Raw genomic sequence first — 23,614 nt, 5'->3', positions numbered from 1 at the left:
AGCGTAATGTAAATGATTAAAAAAAAACTCTGCATACTTTGACTTCTTTACTGAAGCTATTTCAATAAATCTAGAAGCATTAAACCGACATTACAATCTTAATGCTACTAGAAACATACTGTAGTTCTATATGTAGTTCATGCTTTTCTTTTTAAACCCAGGGAATCACTTTATCACTGTCTTCACTCCCTGTATTCCAATAGATAGTCACAAGAAATACTGTGAGCAATGCTGCCCTCTGCTGTCCGCAGTTCAAACACACAGGCCTTTGCACAGTAGTGTACACGAAGCATGCTATACAGTAGATTGTTTTTAAACAAAGAAGAAATGCTGTCTGAAATGAAGGCAGCCATCATGCATAAACGTTTGTATCCACTGTATACTTAGGTCACAGTCTTCTGTAAATAATATATTAAACTGAATAACAGATGCCTGCCATTTTGACCTTATGGCACTGGGCTATACAAAATTTTAAGTGTACAAAGGTAAACTTCTTATGTCCATACTTCGCTAATGATATATTATTTAAAAATTCAAAGCAACTGAAATATTGTTAAATTGTCTGAACATATGTTGATTATTAGGTAATGCATGTCTCAACAGTGCTAAACTACACTTTTACATACAACGCTGGCACAAACGAACAATTTCTGACCGTGTGTTTTCCTCAAATATGCCATAAAGCTGACCATAGTAGAATTTCCTCAGCACAAATCAGTGCCTGCCGTTCTCAAAGTCTAACCTTTCATCTTTTTAAGAGTTATAGCAGAGCTGAGCTAGTGACAGACTTTTGTCACTGTCCTGTTCCACTGACAGACTGAGGAGATCGTTCCTCCCCCACACTATGCGACTCTTCAATTCCACCCGGGGGAGTAAATGCGAACATTAATTTTATTTTAATTCTTTTCATTTTTATTACTATTTAATTTAATATTGTTTCTTTGTATCAGTATACTGCTGCTGGATTATGTGAATTTCCCCTTGGGATTAATAAAGTATCTATCTATCTATCTATCTATCTATCTATCTATCTATCTATCTATCTATCTATCTATCTATCTATCTATCTATCTATCTGAGCTGATGGGGAATTGGAAGTCCTTAAAGTCAAATGGGTAATGAGATTGTATTTAGAGAATTCATGGAATCACTTCCAGCTTTCCTTCACCAGAAGATGCATCAATAAAATTTATACAAAGGATTTTAATTTTATGTCATGGAAAAATGTTTTAATCAATAACCAACTATTGCTACTGAAGTATACCAGCAGTTTTTTGCGCATCATTGTGAATTCATTTATTTTGCTTTAAGACTGTGAGAAAAAATGTGCCACAAATTTCAAACAAAAATCGGACACAATTTTATTTAATTAGTTTATAAGAAAGGAGGATGATTGGCTCGACATATGACAGAGTGCAAGATTAAACTGTTAATTGTCCCTTTCTGTTCTTTAAAAAAAATAAAGCAGATTATGTAAAATAACTTTAAATGCATTAACTACTACTGTATATAAAATTATTATTACACTAATACTAATAATCTTCTGTAACAGTGATCCCTCGCGATATCGTGCTTCAACTTTCGCGGCTTCACTCCATCGCGGATTTTAAATGTAAGCATATCTAAATATATATCACAGATTTTTCGCTGGTTTGCGGATTTCTAAGGACAATGGGTCTTTTAATTTATGGTACATGCTTTCTCAGTTTGTTTGCCCAGTTGATTTCATACCTAGAGGGCTCTAATAATGTTAATAGTGTGGGAGAGTTTATAAAGGCTTAAAATATATAAAAATAACCATACAAACATGGTTTCTACTTCGCGGATTTTCATCTATCGCAGGGGGTTCTGGAACGCAACCCCGTGATCGAGGAGGGATTACTGTATATGTATATTGTAGTACACTTGAAAAATAGAGGTGTTTTTTAAAATTTAAAGTAATGCATAACTTTAAGATGAGTGGTGAAACTGAAGAAAGCAGAAATACCGTTCAGCAATCCTTCACATGCTTCAGACAAACTGGAAATATGAGTCTTAGCGTCCTCTGAAGTCAAACCTCCGAGATGGACAATTCGGAGAAAACAAAGCTACCTGAATTCTCAAGAGTTGGGATGTACAGTAACAATGACCTTTCACCAATTGCATAAAATAAAACAATTAACTTGGTCACCCAGAAAAGTCATTTTTGTGGTTGAATTGCATTTGGAGTGAAGTGATATACAGTACACTGAGGGTAATTTCTATTTTCACATTAAAATATAGTTTATATTTAACTACTTCCTTTGGCCGATCAAGTAACACATCGACAGTGATTTCACGCTTCTCTGAAAAGTCCAACTAGATTTTCACATGAATGCATTGAAAGAGGAAGGTGAAACATCACAAACGCAGAAATCCATAAACGCAGACAGCACATGGACATAATGAAACAGTTCTGTCCCAAAAGTTGTTTACAGTCAAGCCTGAGACATGATCCACACGATTATCCACTGCACAAGTGATTAAACTTTGTCGTTCAACCAACACATTCTGGTTAATCTCTTTCCAAAAAGAACTCCTAGTGTTTTCTGTATCTGGTTTAACATACAGTATTCAAAAGCTTAATGCCAGATTGGAAAGAATTTAACTTGGATAACTGTACTTCTAATAATTATGTATACTGTAACATGCCCATCTTATACAATGGAATGAGATTACAGGAATTATGTAAACATTTCCAGCATGTAAATGTAAATATGACTCAAAAAAACCAAAAAACCTCAGCGCTATGAAATCTCTGTGACTTGCAAGTAGACACAGTAGCAGGGGTGTGGGCTCAATTTCCAAGTGGATACTATTTTTCTTATTATACAAATTTAATTTTAGGCTTTAATAAAACTTTTTAGATACAGTCAGACATTTCTCCAAATGGTATCTCTTAAAAAGGGTAAGTTGAAGGAAGTGGTCCTGAATCTGGATTGTATCCACAAAATGTTTAATCATATCATCACAGCAACTCCAAGTAATAACAGAGTCGGTGAAACAGGAAATAGGAAACATATCAAATGCAGAGACTGCAGTCCAACTACATAACTGTAATTCTTACTAAAAATTAACAGACTGACACATCCATTGTGAGTGTGGAAACTGTGTAATCGAGAAACATGAATATAAAATCCCCACTGACTTTAAGTTAGTGACAGTAGGTACATACTGTATATGTGTGTGATCCTCAGTTGCTTTTTGATTTGCACTGAAAGCTTCTGGAATAAATTTCATGACTCTAGGATCCTGTAATGGACAGAGCAGATTCAGAAAATGGATAATTGGCTCAATATTAGTGAATACATCACAAATATTGTTTAGCAAACAAAGAGACCATTTTCACAATACAGTATAGCCAAGTGTTTGTAAATGGGCAGGCAGTGGAAGTTAATTACTAGAGATTTAGACTACAATGGGGCAGACTCACATTCAATTGTTAAAGTAAAAATGTAATAATAAGAGTGGGCGTTAGTTGTAGACTACCTTACCATACCTCACAAATATTCCAAAATGGATGATTGGAATTGCATATTATTTTGGCACTTTCTGTCACTAACTGGATAAGCAGCCAAAACCAGCAAAGCACTATTCAGCATTTCACAGTTCCAAGACTTAAAACGGGCACAGATCAAATAACCGACTACTCCATGCGGCTCTAAAATTTCCACACCACTTACGAGAATACGTTAATATCTTTTGACAGTAAACACAATGCTATTCATCAATAGAGACTTGCAATCTGATGCTAGACTTTCAGGCACCAGTGGAAGGGCTGATCCAACCCAGAAAATGCAGACTGACCTCATTCAACACTGATCATTCTACTGATGAAAAGACCTACAAATGAGAAGCTAGAAAGAAGCAACACTGGGGTTCCCGATCAGTTAACTTTAGAACTGTGGTTGCTTACAAATACTTAATACAGGGGAATACCACATGGGCAGGCTCATGTATACTCTAACCCCTTTGTTGAGGACCAAACTGTCAGAAACTTGTTAATCTGTTTTCATTGTTATGTTATCGTTTGTTTATAATTCTTCCGTCATGATAATGATGGCATCATCAACACTATTGTGTAAAATGACTTTTTCTTCGATGCTGCAATTTTGTGTTTCTTATTCTTATGGACACTGACATTTTGTGCATCTGCTGTAATGCTATGCTATGGTTGCGCCTGATATCAGGCATGCCATGAGAGCTGGGCCATGGCTTTACTACCAGCCATGTAATGTAAGATGGCTGCACAGAAAATGTAGTGTTAGAACCCATTTGAAAAATAAAGACACCTGAGATAGCTTTGTTTTAGAGCACTATTTTGATTTGAAGTTACAGGTTTAAATAAAACTGTTTCCTGACCCTTGGTGTTACTGACCCTGGCTACATCTAAACTTGCCTTCTGTAATCTCCCAAAAAGAATTCTCTGCCATTCTGTTGATTAATCTGGTCCATCTGAACTTAATAAAAGCTCCTGTTGGCCATGCTAAATGCATCTCAATTTAATAATTTTAATAATAACTTTATTTATATTGCACCTTATAATACAGTTACATGTAACTCAAGGTGCTTTCCACAGATTAATCAACAAAAACAAAGATATACCACACTTACTTGAAATATTATCATTAATTAATACTACAATAATTTCTAATCAATCTAAGTATACTTAATACAAAATTTAACATATGTGAGACGTTTCGGGAAATTGCACTAAGACAGTTTCTTCAGTGAAGTCAGACTAACCTCATCTTCAAAATGTGCAAGTCTGCACCTAAAATATATACTGCACAGTACTCAAGTTTATATAAAGTTCATGACATGAAGAAGACTGCTTTGTGTATATTTTACTGTTGTCATTGCATTTTGCCAAAATAATGATTACATATTGAAATGGCTTATTTGATGAAAAACGAAGAAAATGGAAACAGAATTTCTCCATATTCATAGAAAATGTAAGATTATTGTGAGTTTCCATGCAAACCAGAAATAAAAATATGCAAAGAGTTCACATCTACAAATGCACTACATTTCTGACTGCTGTATTTGGCTGACAGTCATTAATGATACTTACAGTATCTCATGTTACAGTGTCCAAGTGAAGTGTTTTGATACAATGTACACAACACAGCCTTATAGATATACTGTATAAAATAACGATTGTTTGTTTCAAACTGTTACTGAGTAAAGGATTGACCATACACTATTTCGAAGTCAAGACAATGGAAAACTATCTTGCCATGTGTTCTCTGTTTACTCAAACAATACAAATTTTTAGTAAACAGACAACCCATGGGAGTTAGTGTTTTTTCCTTTACAGCTATCATCACTTGCTTGTAGCTCATATTCTCTTTTCCTATACCCCAGTAAGTCAAGGTTACTCACCCATACGTATGGCAGACAGAAGGTCACTCCTGGCATCACTGACAGGATGCGGAAGAACCTCATTTCTTTTGGCTTCTAGCCCTAAAGAGCCATGCAAGGGTGATGCTGTGTGAGGCAGACTAGGCTGAGGTGGGCCAGGTGGAGGAGGGGGCGGAGGTCCTGGAGGTGGTGGTGCTGTTACTATGGGCCCAGGTGGAGGAGGTGGGGGCACACCATACCCAGCAGCTGTCATTGGTCCAGAATGAGCATTAGGTGTGTTAGGCACTTGCATGGGGCTAACGAATGCTGTCTGAGCTGAAGGAATCACTGGAACAGGAGGAGGCGGTGGGGGACCTCCAGAGCTGTAATACTCCATCATCTGAGCTGGGGACAGACTGTAAGGAAATAGTAACAACAGAATTATTGTAGCTAGACAGATACTAATAAAATAAAAAAAAGTCATAACATTTCCATAAAGGAAAATGTAATAAATAAATGCATTGACTTATTTAAAAAGGTCTTTTTTTTCAATTCAAAAACTATCCATCCATCCATCCATTATCCAACCCACTATATCCTAACTACAGGGTCACGGGGGTCTGCTGGAGCCAATCCCAGCCAACAGAGGGCGCAAGGCAGGGAACAAACCCCGGGCATGGGCGCCAGTCCACCGCAGAATTCAAAAACTAAGCAAGATAATTACATAAATGAACATGATTCTGTCATATTAACCGACTCTATCTTTTGTTAATGAATTGCCAGTTTCATAAACAGAAATAAGAAAGCAAGAAGTAAACACACCCTTAAAAAGCCTCAGAACATTTCTATTTTCCACAAAAACATTAATGCACATAGTAGAGTATTTCACAACTTATAGACTGAGCTCTGAGCCAAAACAGAAAAGCAAGAAGTCTTAATAAGCATAAAGAAGCAGTTGGTTACAATAAAAAAATACAAGCAGTGAGGAAGCCCCAGGGCAGGACTCAGGAAACATTGATCGAAAAGTCTTTTGGGAAACCATACTTCACTTGGATGAGCTTAAGTTAGTATTTGCTGACCAATATTATATAAAGTGCGCTAATTAGCTAAATTTTCCAATGATTAGCTATAGTGAGGGATTAACAGTCATTTCCCATGGTTATGAAACACATAAACAATAAGCCTTAAGAATCATTTTAAATACTGAATTATAGAATCCTACAATAATGTCAAGCTTTTTTTTGTTCATGCATCTTTATGGAAAGAAAACATGAATGCTTTATTTGTGTAAAGTTATTCAGAAATACCTGAATAAGCAGATAAATAGTGTGGGCCACAGAAAGATATAAACAGGAAACCAGTAAAAGCACAGAACAGCAGGCAGTGCTGGCACTATGACAGTCATTTTTTTGAACAATTTAGAAGTCAATAATGATTCAGAACCAACTTCAAAGCTTTCCAAAATGAAACATGAATAACAAAGCTATAAAAATATGTTGCTCACCATGACATTTATTGAGGAGACATATTTTGAAAGCAACTATAATGCTTCAAAACTACAGCTCATCTGTCTCTCTTTATCTAAGAAGAATGGCAAACAAAGGGTTGTGCTGATGTAGGTATGTACTTCTGATGTGACATTGACGTCTAAGTGAAATATAAATAGCTTGGGCTCCATGTATTCAAGAGAACCTATCAATGTATACACACCAGAGAGTACTCTTCAGTTTTAAGATGCCAGGGTCTCAAGGATTAATAAAAACTACTTTGGGGGGCTAAGTCTTCACTTATACAACCCAAACTTGTGGAATAATCTGCCTGCTTGTCTATGAGATCATCATTCCCAGTTTTTATAACCATTAGTTTACTGTAGTCTACACTGATTAGAGCTAGTCATTTATTTATCAATTGATTGACTGGTGGAGTTATCTGTCTTGTGAGTCTGTATCCTTGCTTTTATGTATATGCTGCTACATGCATCTGAATTTCCCCATGGGATTAATTAAAGTTTATCTAATCTAATCAGTTGTCCATACTGCAACTGTGCTCATTACTTGATTTGTTTTAAAATAAAAGTTTGGAAGTCATTATTATCTGTTACTCACCCTCCTTTATTTTATTTCTTATCTTAGTATCTTGCTATGTAATTAGATACCACTGATACTTACTAATCTTGCCTATTAACACAGATTTTTGGAAGCATTGAGATTTAACAATACAAGGACTCAATATATCCAATATTAGATTGTCCAGCATGTATTTATAATATTGCAGAATGCCCAGGAGGGGAAGGTGGCCACTTGGTCTGGGTTATCTAATCTTTTTAACCTGACGAATTGACCTGCCACAAGTACAAATTGTCTAAAAATGTTACCTTTGTTTTCCTGTCCTCTAATGTTAGCTGGCGATCACCATTATAATGTCAATTATACAGGTTCTGGCTTAAAAGATAAGGCCAGGCACTCTTAATGCAGGCTAAAAACTCTAAGCTTGCCTGACAGGTCCCGCAGTGGAAAGCAGGCTCTATGACTTATCTGAGAAGACCAAATAACACTTAGGGACCTCTCCCAAAGGCACAAGGTGGACACCTAAGTTCTAAAGGAAGGAACATAAATTAAGAATGTGAAACATTGATGGACCGAACTTTACACCAGCTGTCAAAAACTAGTACGTGCTTATGTGCACCCAAGAAACCAATGACAAGACATTTAAAATGCTTGTACAACTGTAACTCATTGCTTGCCTCCATCAGCTCACTGCTTGAACTGGTCGTAACTTTTGCTGTATACCAGAGACCCCAGTGCGTATACCAGAGACCCAAGTGATTAGGGTGCAGCCTTAAAAAAAGTTAAAGCAACCCCTTCTACTCTAAAAGGGTAACCGGTACTAGACTGCAAAAATAGAAAACCGTTTGTAATGGGAGTGGAACCAAGGGTGCCAACAGTTCAAACCTTGTTAGGATACAGTTGCCTGAGCAGAGATAGAAAGTATATGCATTTATCTTGCTGAAAACAGCAACTGACTAATCACCAGTTGCTCATTAGATATAATTTTGCTAGCACCCAAGACGATTTATCTCACTATTATAAAAAAATAATCTTGGGGAGGCAGACTAAGGAGACGAGATGTGATCTTCTCAGAAGACAATTTGAAGTCCCGCGAGAGACACTTTAACTTGCTCCCAGCTCTTAAAACAATGACAAGTGACAAGCAAAACATGCAGCTCGCAGAAAAATGATCAGATGATCAAATGATCCTTGCGTGCATTCAGCCATCCTAACCCCCTTCTTCACAACGTGAGCAGCAGAGACACGAAGTGGCAAAAAGGACAGTGACTGTACAGGCTTTAAAATAATCAACAGGCAGCGAGACAGAAGCTGCCCCCCTCACAACGCGAACAGCATTATACGAACGGAGCAGCGTTGTACGTCCTGCGAGAAACAGATGTAACCACGCCTGGGGCCAGAAATAAAGGACAAGTATTGTTTTTACAAAAGATTTTAAAGTAAAAGTGAAAATAATGCATATGTAACAATTCCCATGAAAATAACAATCTCTTTAAATTGTATATTCGGTAAACCAAACACGGGGGTGCGCGAGCGAGCAGGGGGTGGAGCCTCCTAGTGTCTAAAAAACTCAAAGAGAAACTGCAGGACAGTCTGCAACCAGACAAGCCACTGAAATAAAAGAAAAAAAGCATACTGAAGATCCTTCTACGTGTCAGGAGAAAGACAACCAGGAAATGAACAAAGGATCACTTACACCAGAGAAATAAGTACGCCCACTCTGATTCTGAGAACTTTTAATTGTAAATTAATAGAAAGGGCAAAGCCAGCTAATATATTATGGCATTGGTGTCACTGTAACTGAAAAATAATAACCTTGTGAAGTATAAGATATGGCTGTTATGAGTTTCTTTTCCTAAATCCATCAAGAAAGTGTAGAGCAGCATCTCTCTCATGAATGCCCTCAAACATAAACACTCCTAGAGATCTCTGTGTGGGGGAGTTGGTAAGCCAGTGCAGACACTAGCCATAAGCAAATGAACATAAAAGTGCAAACATGTGAGGCTTAATAACTAGATAAATAACTTATCCATCTTGAAAATTCACAAGTTATGTTCCTTTTTCTATAAAAAAGAAAAAGACCATCTAAGTCAAGAGAAAGAATTAATAAATTAGAAGCATGTTTGGGTTATTTGTGAAAGGAAGTCTCTGGCCATGTGTGAACCACAACAGAGAAAGTGAAAGCAGTGAAATATTAATGTAAATACTTGCTAGTTTATTATTGCTCATAAATTATACAGATTTATTCAGATTTGTGGCATTCCAGCCAGAAACTGAAACAGAGATCTCTCATTCAACCTTCATTTAACTTGCCATCCCCTGGGAGGTGGTCTTGTTGGTTGTTTTAGTTAATTACCAGCATCAGGTAAAACTGATAATTGGGTCCATAACTGGGTCCATTTTTAGGTGGAGCAAGGTTCTTTTTGACTTAATCAAGACTATAATGTGAGTCATTAATGGATTAGTCTTTGTCTGACCGTGATATTGCAGGGATGGTTTGGCCAAAATAACTCTTCAAAGTTTTTTGGAATGCAGGACACTACACTGGTGGTCCCCATAATTAAAAAGATGGGACAAGATATTGTGTTCCAGTTATTGATAGTCAATCTTCAGCTTTCCTGGGGTACTTGAGTACTGTGTGTTGTTTCTGGCCTCATATTTCAAAAATGACTAGTAAAAGTCTGGAGGAGACTGACTAGGCTGATTCAAGGACTGACAAGTACGAGCTATGAGGAGAGATTGCAGTTAAACCTCAGTTCAAGTAAGTAGAGATTAAGAGATGACAAGATAAAAAAATGTAAAATTAGTAAAGGAATTGGTACCACAGCTGTTACTTTAAAATTAGTTCTTCAAAAAGAATATAAGGACACAGATGGAAATTTGTGAAAGGTAAATTTCCCCCAAACGTTAAACAAAGCTAAAAAGCTTTTATTCACACAGAGAACCATAGATATAGGAAATATGTTACCAAATCACGCGATAGACAATAAGGCTTTATGGGCTTTCTAAAACCCGATAGGATGTCATTTTAGAGAAATTAGGAGAATAGGATAAAAAAAATGCTATGTTAGGTTTGTTGTCTTTAGGTAAGGGGTAAGCCACTAACCCAATAGGATAAGTGAGGAAAGAGGTGGTTATGAAAATAACCAAGTAATTGGTACAATGGCAATGGTTTTACAGATGTTGTACCAACTTGTGGTGGTAAGGCTGGAGCAAACTCTCCAGAGGAAGCATTTGACATATAAGCCAGTCTACATTCATGTACTCACAAAACAATGCTGTGGTGGTCCGTGCAAGTAGTTAAAACACCCCCTTTGCACATCTCATAGTATATGTACAAAGGGGAAAACCTGGGGCAGATCCTGGGAATAGTAAAGGGAAGCACCTGGATGCAAGTGAAAACTGGCCATGAGGTGCTAGATTATTTATAAATTATTATACAAAAAACAATTAAATGGCCTGGGAGTTTTGAGATGCATAAAAAATTGACAACACTTATTCTAGTGTTTTAAATGAAATAACAAAGTATTTTGAGCATATTCAGAATGTACATGTTTCTGTTTGTTTTAGTTTTACTTGCATCACTGGGATCAGGCTCAATTATTCACTGCCATACATGTTACATACATTTTAGTCCTACAAAATGGAGTATGTAATCAAGTAATACCATGTATGACTATATTTTTAGTGGCTGCTTAAAAATTTAAAAAAAATTGTTTTAAACAGCGCGTGCTAACACAGCAGTCAATAAGGATGAAGACAGCAGAATATGCTCCTATCTCCCTGGAAGCTACATCTAGATAAGTTTGAAATGGCACATTGGACTAATTGAAAAGAATAATTGTTTAGTTAAAATGACAAAAGGAAAATCGGAAAATGTATTTTCAGTTGATTCTGACAAGGAAGAAAATCACTAACTGTGTTTTAAAAGAGATCATTTTTGTGAAATACAGAATAAGTCACTTATGTACTGTTTTTCAAGTTAAAAACTAGGATGAAACAGTCAGTGCCGCGTAGTTCTCTGCTTTGTCGGTTTCAAAGTTTACCTTTAAATTAGGAACCAATATGTGATGGGATATGCAGGCTTGGAGGTCATGAATTTTGAGTCCTAATGGGCTGCAAGAGCATTTCAGGAGAAAATGACATATAGTCATGGTATTAAAAATCTACAATATGTGTTAATTTGGAAGATGTCATGCAGGCTGAAAGAAGAGACCCATTACACAAGATTTAGACCAGAGAGGCCTTTGCCTACATAGTAGTAATGTATATAATGTGCAGTGATTTCTATAAGCCTGCATTGCTCCTGAATTTAATGGCAGCGATATTTTTAAACCAAAGCTAGCATACTCTAATACATGCTGGGGCACCATCAGTTCATTCATATATTTTATGTCATTCCAAACATTACAGATGAATATAGAAATATGTTTGGAGATTTTCTGTACCTATACTCAGCTGGAGGAGGTGGAACAGTGCCATTGAGGGCCCCATTAGTGCTCGGTGGTGGAGGCGGTGGTGGCTGCTGAGGACGGTTAAGGGTCCCCTGTCGATATCCCACAGCCATGGGACGATAGTCATGTTCCAGGATCTGGTTGACATTCATCATGTGCTGCTGGTTATCCCCTATTATGTATGGGGTGGCCACTGTCCCCTGTTGGTGCTGACGGTGGTTGGGAGTTGCTGGATAGGAGTAATCAGTCAGGTCTGAGCCATGGGACCTTTAGACAGAGACAAGACAGAATGTTTAAAGCTTGCATAGTTAAATGATGTACTTACACAAAGTTAAATGAGTAATTTGTTAGCATCAGTTCATTGCAGGTTTTACTCACACACATAGACAGGGTCTATTCAGAATCACTGACCTTAAAGAACATTCACAACACTGATGTGTGGGAAGAAACTCGGTCTAACATGTGACTCAACAAGAACATAAATCCATTTAAAGGCAGCTTTTAAATCACAATTCAAAAAGAGGAGTCAGATACCTTTTGTGCCTGAAGGTTACTTATTTAAATGCATACCTACGCACACAAAAAATGAATCAAAAGTACAGAACATCATCTGCATACTCACATGTATTGTTTTTACTTTTATTCTTGACAACACATAAAAAATCTGACATTCATGAATTATTTTCAGTACACATTTTATTTTAATGACTTGCTAATTTTTCTTTTACGTAATTATGCACAAAAATGCTTGAAGCATTTCAACAGGAGTATAAGATAACAGGAACATAATAATCCACCATGCAGTCATGTCATCACTAGACCATGACTTCAGCTTTCTCCTTACATAACTAGATAACTGCTTTCTGTTGACAATTTATTAAAATCTGGAAACAGCATGGCAAGATGTGACAAACTTTAAAAAAATACATCATGACATGCAAGATTGGGCAGAGCGAATATGAAAAAGTTTACTAGCTGACCTTAGCTAAAACAGAAAGCTGCAAGTGTACAAACAAGCATGGATCAAAAAAATAATAAAATCAGGTTAAAATAATACATAATTGAAGGTCTGAAACCCAAGTTTAACAATGTAACAAATAAATGAAATTAGAAAATCTGGGCTTCAGGCTGGTCTGGCAGATTCCTTTTTTGCTTTGACTTCTCAAGGAATGTGTGCTTCAATTTTATACACAGCATATACAAGTCTGCCACTGTCTTACAAGGTACTTTCAGACAGAAGAGGTGGGGATGTATTTGGAGGAAATTCAGGGTGTGGATTATGTGGTTATCTGATAGAAGAGGGAAACACACAAAATTCAAAAGGTCCAAATTTTGTATAAAAAACATATAAAGATATCTAGATCCTTCTTGAGGCAGTGCAATTGTTCAAAAGCCCCTGAGACTGTCACATGGTCAAAAGTCAATAAAAAGCCCAAAAAAAGTATTTCTGTCACCAGTTTAAAAATGTTGCATTCATGAACACAAGGACTTTGAAAACTCTGCTCAATGCCTCAACAAAACAGGTTAGGAAACTACCTGAGCAAATGACCAAGAACATAAAGCAGATTAGTATATTTGTGTAATTGGTTTGTCTATAAAATATCTTTGTACAAAGATCTTGTATGTCAAGAAGCTATTATTCTTGCTGTTATCATTAACATTTTACTGTGCTTGCATTATATTTATGTACTCCTTTGTTAATAAGATCTTGTTAAAGAATTTAATGTATTGCAAACAGAACACAATATGTACAGCAATCTGACAGAAGTTAAAACTGAAAACTTTCTGAGAAGTGCCGATTTTCAACAACCTGTTAATAAAGTATACTGTGAGCTTGCACTGTACTAAAATGAAAGTAACACGTAACACACCTGTAAACTAAGAATCCAGAATCCAGGAGCAAACAGGAAAGGCACTAAATGTCACTAAAGGAGTATTTGTTAAATTAACATACTAACTGAAACACTTATGTCATTAAATATTTTATGAAGGAGGATCTGGAGAATAGACATAGTCAAAAAAAGGCAAAGGAGTCAAAATAAAAATCATCAAGACCAGACACACGGACCAAAAGATCAATGTTCAAATACAAAGCTAAATTTTAATATAAGCAGTCACAAAAAAATCTCCCATAAATGATACAATTCAAGATTGCAAGCTGTGACCTTTATGCGGTTGCGCCAATGATGTAACCTGTCATATGTTCACTAGGAACCATGGGATACACTGTCATGGAAACATACCATGCAAAACATCCAAAAATGGTGGCACTCAACTCAGAAGTAAGATGGTGACGCAAATAATGTTAAAAAGCAACTGATTTTAAAGGAAAATTTCTAAAACAATATAAATTGTAAAATTGACTTCCTTGGGTCAGAAAACCCAGGAAAAGCCATATGAATTTTTTGGCACTTATACAAAGCTTGCAAATTTCCTGAAGCAGTAAATGTGCTGGAAATGTGCTTGATGATCTGGATATTGAGAATTTTCGGTGCATTATTTCTTTTGGTTTTATTCTGGTAGTGAAAGACTTAGCTTTATTTGAGAATATTGATTTTGGTTACGAATTTGGCCTTTTTTTATCATGTCTTTTCTCCCAGTCTTTATCATTAAAAAGTCCCTTTGTTTCGTGCAGACAGAACACATGGTCGCTACTTAGTCAAAAACATAAGAGTTCATCTTGAAAGTTATGCTAAAATACAAAGTGGCAATGTAATAAAATCTTCCAGATGTTTAAGTTATTTCTGTTTGTAGGCTTTATAGTTGTATTGATATTTTTATTTGTAGGAAAGTTTCAAAAATTAAATCTTATCCGCTGACTGGAGACATTTGAAATGTTTTAGTTAATTTTTTAGTATTCACACTAAAATGATTACCTATATAAAAAATAAATCAAACACTTTAAGCATTGATCCATCTGAAGGAAGAGTTTATTGCTAGACACACACAAATGCTATATGCCCTGCTAGAAACATTAGAAATGTTTTAATTTTTAGTATAATAAAGTATTTTAATTTGGCCCCAGATTAGTCACATTTGAGAATAACATTCTCAAACCTGCATAAGACAAATTGTAGATCTCGAGTGACCAGAGCCTGACCCAGCAGCACTGAGCACACGTAGGAGCACTGAGCTGGAAACAACCCTTGAGCACACCAGTCCGCTGCAGGGCAAACTTTCACACATCATTCTTACACCATATTTTAAAATATATAAATACAAAGGGCATGCAGTGAGGAAGCACTGGAATAGAACCTGCCAGGATGCCGATTCAATTCCTGCATCACTTTTTACCTAACTTGTATATGTTTTTGTATAGCACTCTGCATTTGTAAATGTAAATGTGTTAAATAAATAAAAAATAACAGAGTTGAATCTATTTTACTATGTAAAAACAATATAACTTTGTATTTCCTATACCAATATGCATGCATTCCTTCTACTGGAAAAATAAAGAAGCTACAGAAGATGATCAAACCTGCAACAGTGTAATGCATAGCTGGTAAAATTCTACAAATATCAGTAGCATTTTGTTTTAGAAATTTCTTAGGTCTGCTTTTTGTTTTAGCAGTATAATTCTAAAAATTGCAGTTCGTACCTTTTGTCATTTTCCATGGTATAATCCCTTCAAAGGTCTAAAGAGATTCAGTTTTGTGATAGTGTCACACGCATGAACACTGAAGAAGTATTCAAGAATACAAGTATTACTTTTCATATTCCTTCATAATATATCTTAAGGCCCAACACAGAACCCCTTTGTCACAGCTGTCTTCAGAGATCAATTGTATTACTAAACTCCAGTAATCAAGAAAGTGTAAAACAGCTGAGGCAGACACATACCTATTATCTGGGGAAAGGGATCCCTCTGAAGAAGCGCCGTGGTAAATATTTTGAGACAACCTGTTATCAGGCCTGAGCTCTTTGTCATATGCCATCATGTTCCATTCCTGTCTTCTGTTCCTGGCCTTTCTGACTTTTTTCACCTCACGAGTTGTGCCATCTACCCGCTTTAGCTCCTAAAGACAAAGAAAGAAACACAGCGTAAAAAGAGAGTGAAAGAAGGCATGTAATCAAAAAGACACAGTAAAAATGGAGAAAATTAGTGAAATCTTAACATACAAACTTTGTGCTTAAATCGGTCAGTCAGAGTGAGTCTAGCACTTGATTCAGATTCAAAACCTCTGCCTCTCTCTTTAGAAATAGGACAGCTGTTGAATAGTGTAAATACAAATTGTGTAAATTCACTTTAGAACCACATACAGAGTGGGTGATTAACAAATAACAGTGCCCCATACAACTGACAATCACACCCCCTAATCTTAAACCTCAAGACTGATGCACACAGGTGGGGCATCCTTTCAATGTGATCGCTCTTCTGACACCAGGACACCTCTTCGCTGAGAGGACCAGGGGAGCACGCATGGGCACAACAGTACCACCTCCGGGACGCTAGATGGCAGCCCCCATAGGTTGCAGCAGTGCCTCAGACTCATGCAGATCTTCATGGGAGATGAAGTTATCTGGGGGTGCTGCCAGGGGGTGCTGCAGCTGCTCCAGAGCCTGTATGGGCAATCTTTTCACCACACCCAGAAGCGCTGCCAGAAGTAGGTCATCAAGCACCTTGAGCACTTCTGGGTAACGTATAAAAGGAGCCAGCAGACAGTGGTCGGAGAGCCGAATCAGGAGAAGGGAGACGAAGCTTGCTGAGGAGGAGTGGAGGAGAACGAATGGAGAAATAAAAGAATAGTTCAAAAGAGTATTGTGTTGTGATTGTGCTTAGTGGGACTGTGTTGTGCCTATGTGAAACGGGGAAGGCGTTTCCCACAAGGTGAAGAAATTTTTTTTTTAATTTATGTTTTTATAAGTGCCTCCTGTGTCTGTCTGTGTCGCCCTCTACACATGTCACACTACATAGTATCAAAGTTAATGAAAACATTCTAAAATAAACTTTACCCACAAATATTTAAATATGACCTTAAACAGGGATCAGGCATATTGTAATTTATATTATAAATTATCTGTTATAAAAGGTAAAGGTAAATTCTTTAGATTGTGGTCCCAGGACGCCCAGGAGAAGGAGAGGAGGGCTTGTGCCTCCTCCAGACCGCGAGGGGACGTCCGTCCTGGTTATGTTGGGGGCCACGGGTACAGGGCTTGGAAGCCCAGCCCTGTAGGGACCCGTGGTCACCGCCAGGCGGCGCCCCGATGCCGGTTTATCCCGTGTGGTCTTTGGCCGGGGATGGAGCCCGGCCGGGACGCCTTCGAGGACCAGAGGAGGGCGTGTGCCTCCTCCAGACCGAGAGGGGGCGTCCGCTTGGTTAGATAGGTGGCCTCGGGTAGGGGCTTGGAAGCCCAGCCCTGTAGGGACCCGTGGCCACCGCCAGGCGGCGCCCCAGTGCCTATTGATCCCGGGAGCCCGGCACTTCCGCCACACCAGGAAGTGCCGGGGGGAAGACGACCGGGGAGACATGGAAGGCTCCCAGGTGCGCAGCCGGCACTTCCGCCACACAGGGGTGTGGCCAACGCTAAGTGACGGGAAGCAGCTGGAGCCCATCCGGGTTCCCATAAAAGGGGCCGCCTCCCTCCAGTCATTGGTGGAAGTCGGGAGGCAGTATTGACGGAGCTGGAGAGAGGACAGGAGGCGGCCAGGAACAAAGGCACAGAGACTGTGGGCCCTGGACTTCGGGGGATTCAGTGCCAGGGGCACTGGGGTTGTGTGAGTGCATGTGACTTTTTATATTGTAAATAGTGTAAATAAACAGTGTGTTGGGAACAAAATATGATGTCCGTCTGTCTGTGCCGGGGCCAGCGTTCACAAGATGTATCATCTCTTGTCTACAGTAGTCTGGTGGGGCTGGATGTGATTTTCAGGATGAGAACACACACTTGTGTCAAGTCCTTGTAGCGAATAACGATGAAATCTATGGCTGAAAGGGCTACATCCACAGAATTTCTTCCTAAATATCTGCTCCCAATTTCCTCCAGTCTGTGCAATTTAAAACATCTGGGTTACAGCGCTCTCATTCTCTTCTATTTTTAGACAAATACATTAAACAACTATGAAACAACAGGGAGAGAGAAAAAGAAACTGAACAAAAGATTTGACGGTGTGAGAATATAGAATGCTGAAATTGCCATTATCAGTTCAAGATCTCAGTAACCAACATTACTGATTAATGTATGTATCTTGCTATTATTTTGACTATAACATCACTTCATGGCATAACAACAGCAAATAGTTTTTAGGGAAGCATTGTGGGTTATCTATAATATTATGTGTTAAAAATGATGTTACTGTATTCTAGTATGAAATGTTTATCATTTACAATTAGACAGTAATGTTCAATTACTTTAAGTATTAGTTTATAAAGGTAGTCAAAAGGTTGATTCTGTGCAGCATCATTAGTGGTTACAATAGAGTGGTGTCAGTGTTCTCATGCACATTGACCACTTCAGGCATGTTGACTACTGCAATCTTTGCTAACAACTCACTGAATCTGTGTTCTTTTAACTCCCCTTTGACTGTTTGACACAGCACATTCTTTAGTTTGAATGCATATTATACAGTCCATTTTTTGCAAACATACAGTAGCTGCTAATTCCTTTAACCTTACATTTTATTATTGTAACTGTGAGTGACAGATATGACACACAACTGTTGACAATGCATCATTTACTTTTGCCACTGGTGCAGTAAAGTCTTTGAATGTCAAAGTGAAAGATGGTTTTGCAGAAAGGTTTTAACCTTGCAACATGTTAGGTTTACTTTTAACAACTGTAATGTGTTCTCTGCATGCATGACACACATTTATATGGTAACAGGGTTTTCTTAGGAGACTTCTCTACAATAGGAGGATTATCCATCATAACCACAAGCTTCCTGTTGGTCGGACCAGGTTAACAGCAGCACCATTGACCTTTGCTGTTTAAATAACTACTCATACTTTGAGTACTTCCGTCTTGAGGAACTGGACTGAACTAATTGTTACCACCAACACTTAAGCCATATTTACTCATTATTGTCTCCAGATGTATGAATTATATGTTTGGCCCTGTGGTACTATGTCTACAGGAACAAGCAATCAGAAATGCTATCACTATGTAGATGTCCTTTTTTCATTTGGTGTAAAAATTCAGAAGGTCTTGTAGTGTACAGGGCATATTATGATAGGATTCAGTGAAATGTTCATACTGCCATGTGAGACAGGACAAATGGTACAACATCAGACTTATTAATTTGCTGAAAGGTACATTTTGATAAAGATCATGAGTATTTATTTAATAGTCCTCTCCAGATTAAACTGCACATGTAACATTTGATTCAGAAAGTTATTTTTTACTGTAAAGGTTTTTTTTTTCCTCAGAAACACTGGACAGAAGGCAGGGACCACTCATGTACAGTATTGACTGCAGGGTACACTCATGCACAGTCACATTCAATCTAACTCAAAACAGACCAATATGGGTGGTCAAGTAAACTAAACTGCATGTTTTATTGATATGAAAAACCTGGAAGAATGTATAAAACTTTGTAACAATAATGATTTATGTGGAAATCAAACTAAGGAACACAGAACTGCTAGCTATCACGCTTACTACTGCTCTAGTCTAAAATAAAAATATTTACGAAGCTTTGTTGCTTGCTTAAGGTATGGATTAATTAAAAGAAATCTCTTTTTTAATGACAAATGTACATTACTGGTAGACATATCTGCTACCTTTTAAGCATGACATTTCAGTGACATTCTGCAGCTGCTCATTTCCTGTTTTATTCTTTCAATGTTCAAAAAAACATTTAATGTTAATTAAATGTTAATTAAAGCTACTGATTCTGCCATTTCCATATTCTTGAAATAAATGGCAGACTTTCAAATGAAGGCAGTGAAGGACATGAAAATTTAAATATTAATTTGACCTTTGAAAGAGACAAAATGAAATGAAACAATGCTAAATGTGATGCAGGTACAGTGAAGTTCTTTAGTTTCTTACAGAGTCCTGAACAGCCTACCTTTTGTCTTCTCTTCTCCTTCCTTTTATCCTCTGTATCTTGAAGCATTTTCTCTTTCCACAAGTCAAAGAAATATGATGGATCAGTATAAAATTTAAGTCCATCCTTCTTGTCATCCCTAAAACACAGTAAAACATTTTGGATCAATTTGGTTGGGTATATTGTAATATAAACAAAAAGCCTAATCTAGTTCAAAACTGACATTTCCATAAAATTAATTTGATCCCATAATGAGTAAAAGCATTTGTATTGCTCCTTTTCTACAATCAGCCTGATAAGGCTCCTGGTTTCTTGTTTTTCATGGTCATCCAGGACACAAAAAACACAACGCACATGTGTGATAATACTTTGTATTACTTGGCAAAATAAAAAAAGTATGTTTGTGCTCAAACTAATATGATAAAAGCTGTTGTTTTAAATTCATGATTGCATAAAGATGTGTATGCTGCTCATTTTGTGCTCACTCAGCAGGAAGTGAGATGTGAATTGCCCAGCATTTTCCGGCAGTGGTCAGTTGAGGAATGGGAAGTCCAGCAGTGTGTTAGAGATGATTAATGTCTCAGATTGCTATTTAAAAAAAAAAAAAAAACAGCAGAATTATGTTTGTATTAGATTATCACCTAGATTCACTAAAAAATAGGAGTTTCTATGGACAGAAATCATCTGGATCTTGTTTTAAACCATTATTTGTAAATATTCCAAAATTAACTTAAATGTTTAATTAGAATGCATTAAACTGAATCTTTTATTTTGGGGAAATACGCAATTTTTATTTACATCCACCAAGAACCTTCAATTCTAGGACATTGTTTCTAACAGAGTTATTTATGATCAGTACATTCATTTAAGGAGTAATATGCCACTTTGCTTGCAATTACTTTATTTTGAAAGATTTCCTGGCTGGCAAAGGATAATCCAAAAAAGAATTTTCTCCAGATTGGCACTGCACAGACAATGGACCTACCATAGATGTCGCAAACATTTTTAATAGCTGTTATCAAGGTGCTGATGAAAACACAAAAACACTGCTGTATTAATTATTTCCCCCACAGGTAACCAATTCGTGGGGAGTACCCGGATGCTCCCAAGACAGTCAAGTGATATAATCCCACCAGCTTGTCCTGGGTATCAAGATTTAAATAAGTTTAACTCATTTGTTTTAAATTATTTGTAGGTCTAAGCCATTATGTTTTAGAACTTATTTATTTTTTACTTTCTTGTCAGTAATGTCATCTTTGGCACCATTTTATAAGTTGTTTAGTTTCTGCTCCTTGTTTTCAAAATAAGACTGATTAATATACGACGTGAGACACAAAAATAACCAGACTGATTAAAAAAAAAATGTATTGATGAATTGCAGCATTCTAAACATCGTCACCTTCTATATACTCTCCCTCCCGATCTCTACAAAGCTCCATATGTATCTTCCATTGATTGAAACAGTGCTGGAAGTGTTCTTGCTTGAGGTTCTTCAACAGGCTTGCCATTTCTGTCTTCACTTCATCCACTGAAGAAAAATTTTTTCCCTTTAGGTCACTTTTGATTTTCGGTAACAAGTAAAAATTCACAGGGAGCTAAATTGGGCAAATAGGGAGATTGATCGAGGAGAATAATGTTTTTTGTCAGTCAAAAACTGCTTTGTGGAAAAAGCATTGTACGCGGGAGCGTTGTCTTGTCTTGCCTCGCTGTTCGCTTTTTTCACCAAACATTGTTGCGGAAACTCATGTAGCGATTGTTGTGCAAATACTGACTGGGCTATTCACAGGATATACCTAGCTGGTCGGTGGTTTGAGAGGGTGTGTAGGTTATATAGGATAGGATATAGTTCTATGATTCAAACCAGACAGTTTTCCAGGAAAGCCCCAAGTCCAGTTTGGTTATTTTTGTGTCTCACCTCGTATTACTATCTATTTTGCTTTTTGCGCAAAACAAATGCTTTTTATGTTTATATGATTTTTCGAGTCTCTACCTGGGTAACAACTTACATTTTTTATAGCCCTTCTGGTTCTGCTAATCTGCTTTTTTTATGTAATTGGCACTGCTTGCCCAGCTCCTCTTTCTGATACCCTTAAATAATAATCAAAGAAACATAATTTTTTCTCACTTTTAAACTCCAACTCAGAGCATTATACTGGATCTATACCTTCTTTCAGTGAGTCATGCATTCTGTATTACCCATAGCAGGCGATAAGAGGACTACATACCCTAACGCCATGTCCTAACTACAACTTAAAACCACTTAAACTGGCTCTGCTCAATCCAGAGATGCAACAGTTCTCCTGTGATGTCCACCAGTATTGCAAAGTTCCTCATCCTATCACAGCGAGTGAGTCCAACAACCCTGTATAGGAGCCTCACTTTGGTTGCTGTTACTTGTGACCTTATTCTGTCACTCACACTTGTGACCACAGATGAGGATTGGGATGTACACTGACTGGTAAATCAATAATTTCATCCACATACTTAGCTTTACCATTACATTCCACTACAGTCTTTGTAAAAAAAAAAACTGCTGCCACTGCTCAGGTTTGTTGGTCAATCAATGATTACCTTTATCCTCAATCATAAATAAGACACACCACAAAATAGTTGAACTCCACTGCTTGGAAAAGCTGCTCAACCTTTACTTGCAGAAGACAATGGAGGGTCACTGCCTTAAATTAGAGGCTGGTAATTTTCATTCCATTCCGCACAACTCTCAGCTGTGAATCATTCCAGAGTATACTAGAGAACACAGTCTTATAAGATCTGGAAGACATAATTTTTTCAGCATTTTTCAAATTCCACAAAGCAAATGTAAACAGGATCGTCAAACTGTCATGACTACTCAAATATCGTGGCAAGGACAAAGAATGGGTTCATTGTTCTATAACTAGGACGGAAACCATAAAGCTCCTCCTGAATCAGAGTTTGAACTATTAGTGTGGTATAACAGGTCCACGGCTCCAAAAAGAGTGGTCATTTTAATAAATTCATAAAAAATTAACACGCTCGAGCTGTGGAGTGGGAGTAGGTGTGAGTGATCTGCCAGGAAGGTACCCTGTCTCCGGGTTGGTGCGAAGCACTCAGCCATCCATGCACTGCCTTGCTGGCACGTGCAGGCAGTCTGATTTGCCTTATTTTCAGCCGAGCGCAGCAATCAGGCTATTGCACATGCAACCATTCCCCGGCCTGTATAGGGGAGCGCAAAAATAAAAAAAAAAGAGAGAGAGAAACAAGAAAAGAAAAGGGAGGTTAAAGGATGGGAGAAGCCAGCATGAGAAAGAGAGAGAAAACAAGCCAGTGAACAGAGTGGAAGCAGGTGGACAGGAATAGAGCCCCAAGGAGGAATGAGTGACCATCGCTCAGGAGGGGGCTGTGGGTCGCTCCTGGTTAGCGTTTTAGGAGCAGGACCATCATACTTTCACCCGGTGAAGGCATTGGCAGCGATGGAAAAACAACGTGCCCGCGCTGGGTGGAGCCTGGATTGGCAGCGGTTCGGGCAGAACAGGGTTTTATGATTGTCCGCTGTGGGATTGGCGGTAGGGGACATGGGCCAGATGAGATGGGAGTCTACACCTGCTGGTCAACATTTTTCTGAGCTGCAAGGCCCGAATAGAATAAGCCAGAGAGGCATCAGTTTTAAAGGAAGGCACCAGGTCTTGCAGATTTTAAATGAGTTTCCTGCACTGCGCTGTTTTAACCTAGTTTTTAAAAGATTTCTCTGTTTATTGATTTTTAACCTC

The 23,614-nt window shown here is 37.7% G+C and overlaps 1 protein-coding gene across 1 annotated transcript in view; it reads right to left on the bottom strand.

Moving 5' to 3' along the window:
* Positions 1-23,614, bottom strand: part of wasf3b (WASP family member 3b) — a 151,083-nt gene that overhangs the window by 11,158 nt on the left and 116,311 nt on the right. The window contains exons 5-8 of the mRNA XM_039745485.1: positions 19,890-20,007; positions 15,722-15,897; positions 11,876-12,148; positions 5,404-5,777 (exon numbers count right to left, since the gene is read on the bottom strand). Coding sequence (XP_039601419.1) covers positions 5,404-5,777; positions 11,876-12,148; positions 15,722-15,897; positions 19,890-20,007 — 941 coding nt within the window. The remainder of the gene's footprint in view (positions 1-5,403; positions 5,778-11,875; positions 12,149-15,721; positions 15,898-19,889; positions 20,008-23,614) is intronic.

The sequence above is a fragment of the Polypterus senegalus genome, chromosome 2 (genome assembly GCF_016835505.1).
Source record: "Polypterus senegalus isolate Bchr_013 chromosome 2, ASM1683550v1, whole genome shotgun sequence".
Classification (NCBI taxonomy): domain Eukaryota; kingdom Metazoa; phylum Chordata; class Cladistia; order Polypteriformes; family Polypteridae; genus Polypterus; species Polypterus senegalus.
Note: the sequence above shows the minus strand (reverse complement) of the source record. Positions and strands in the feature narration are given on the sequence as shown.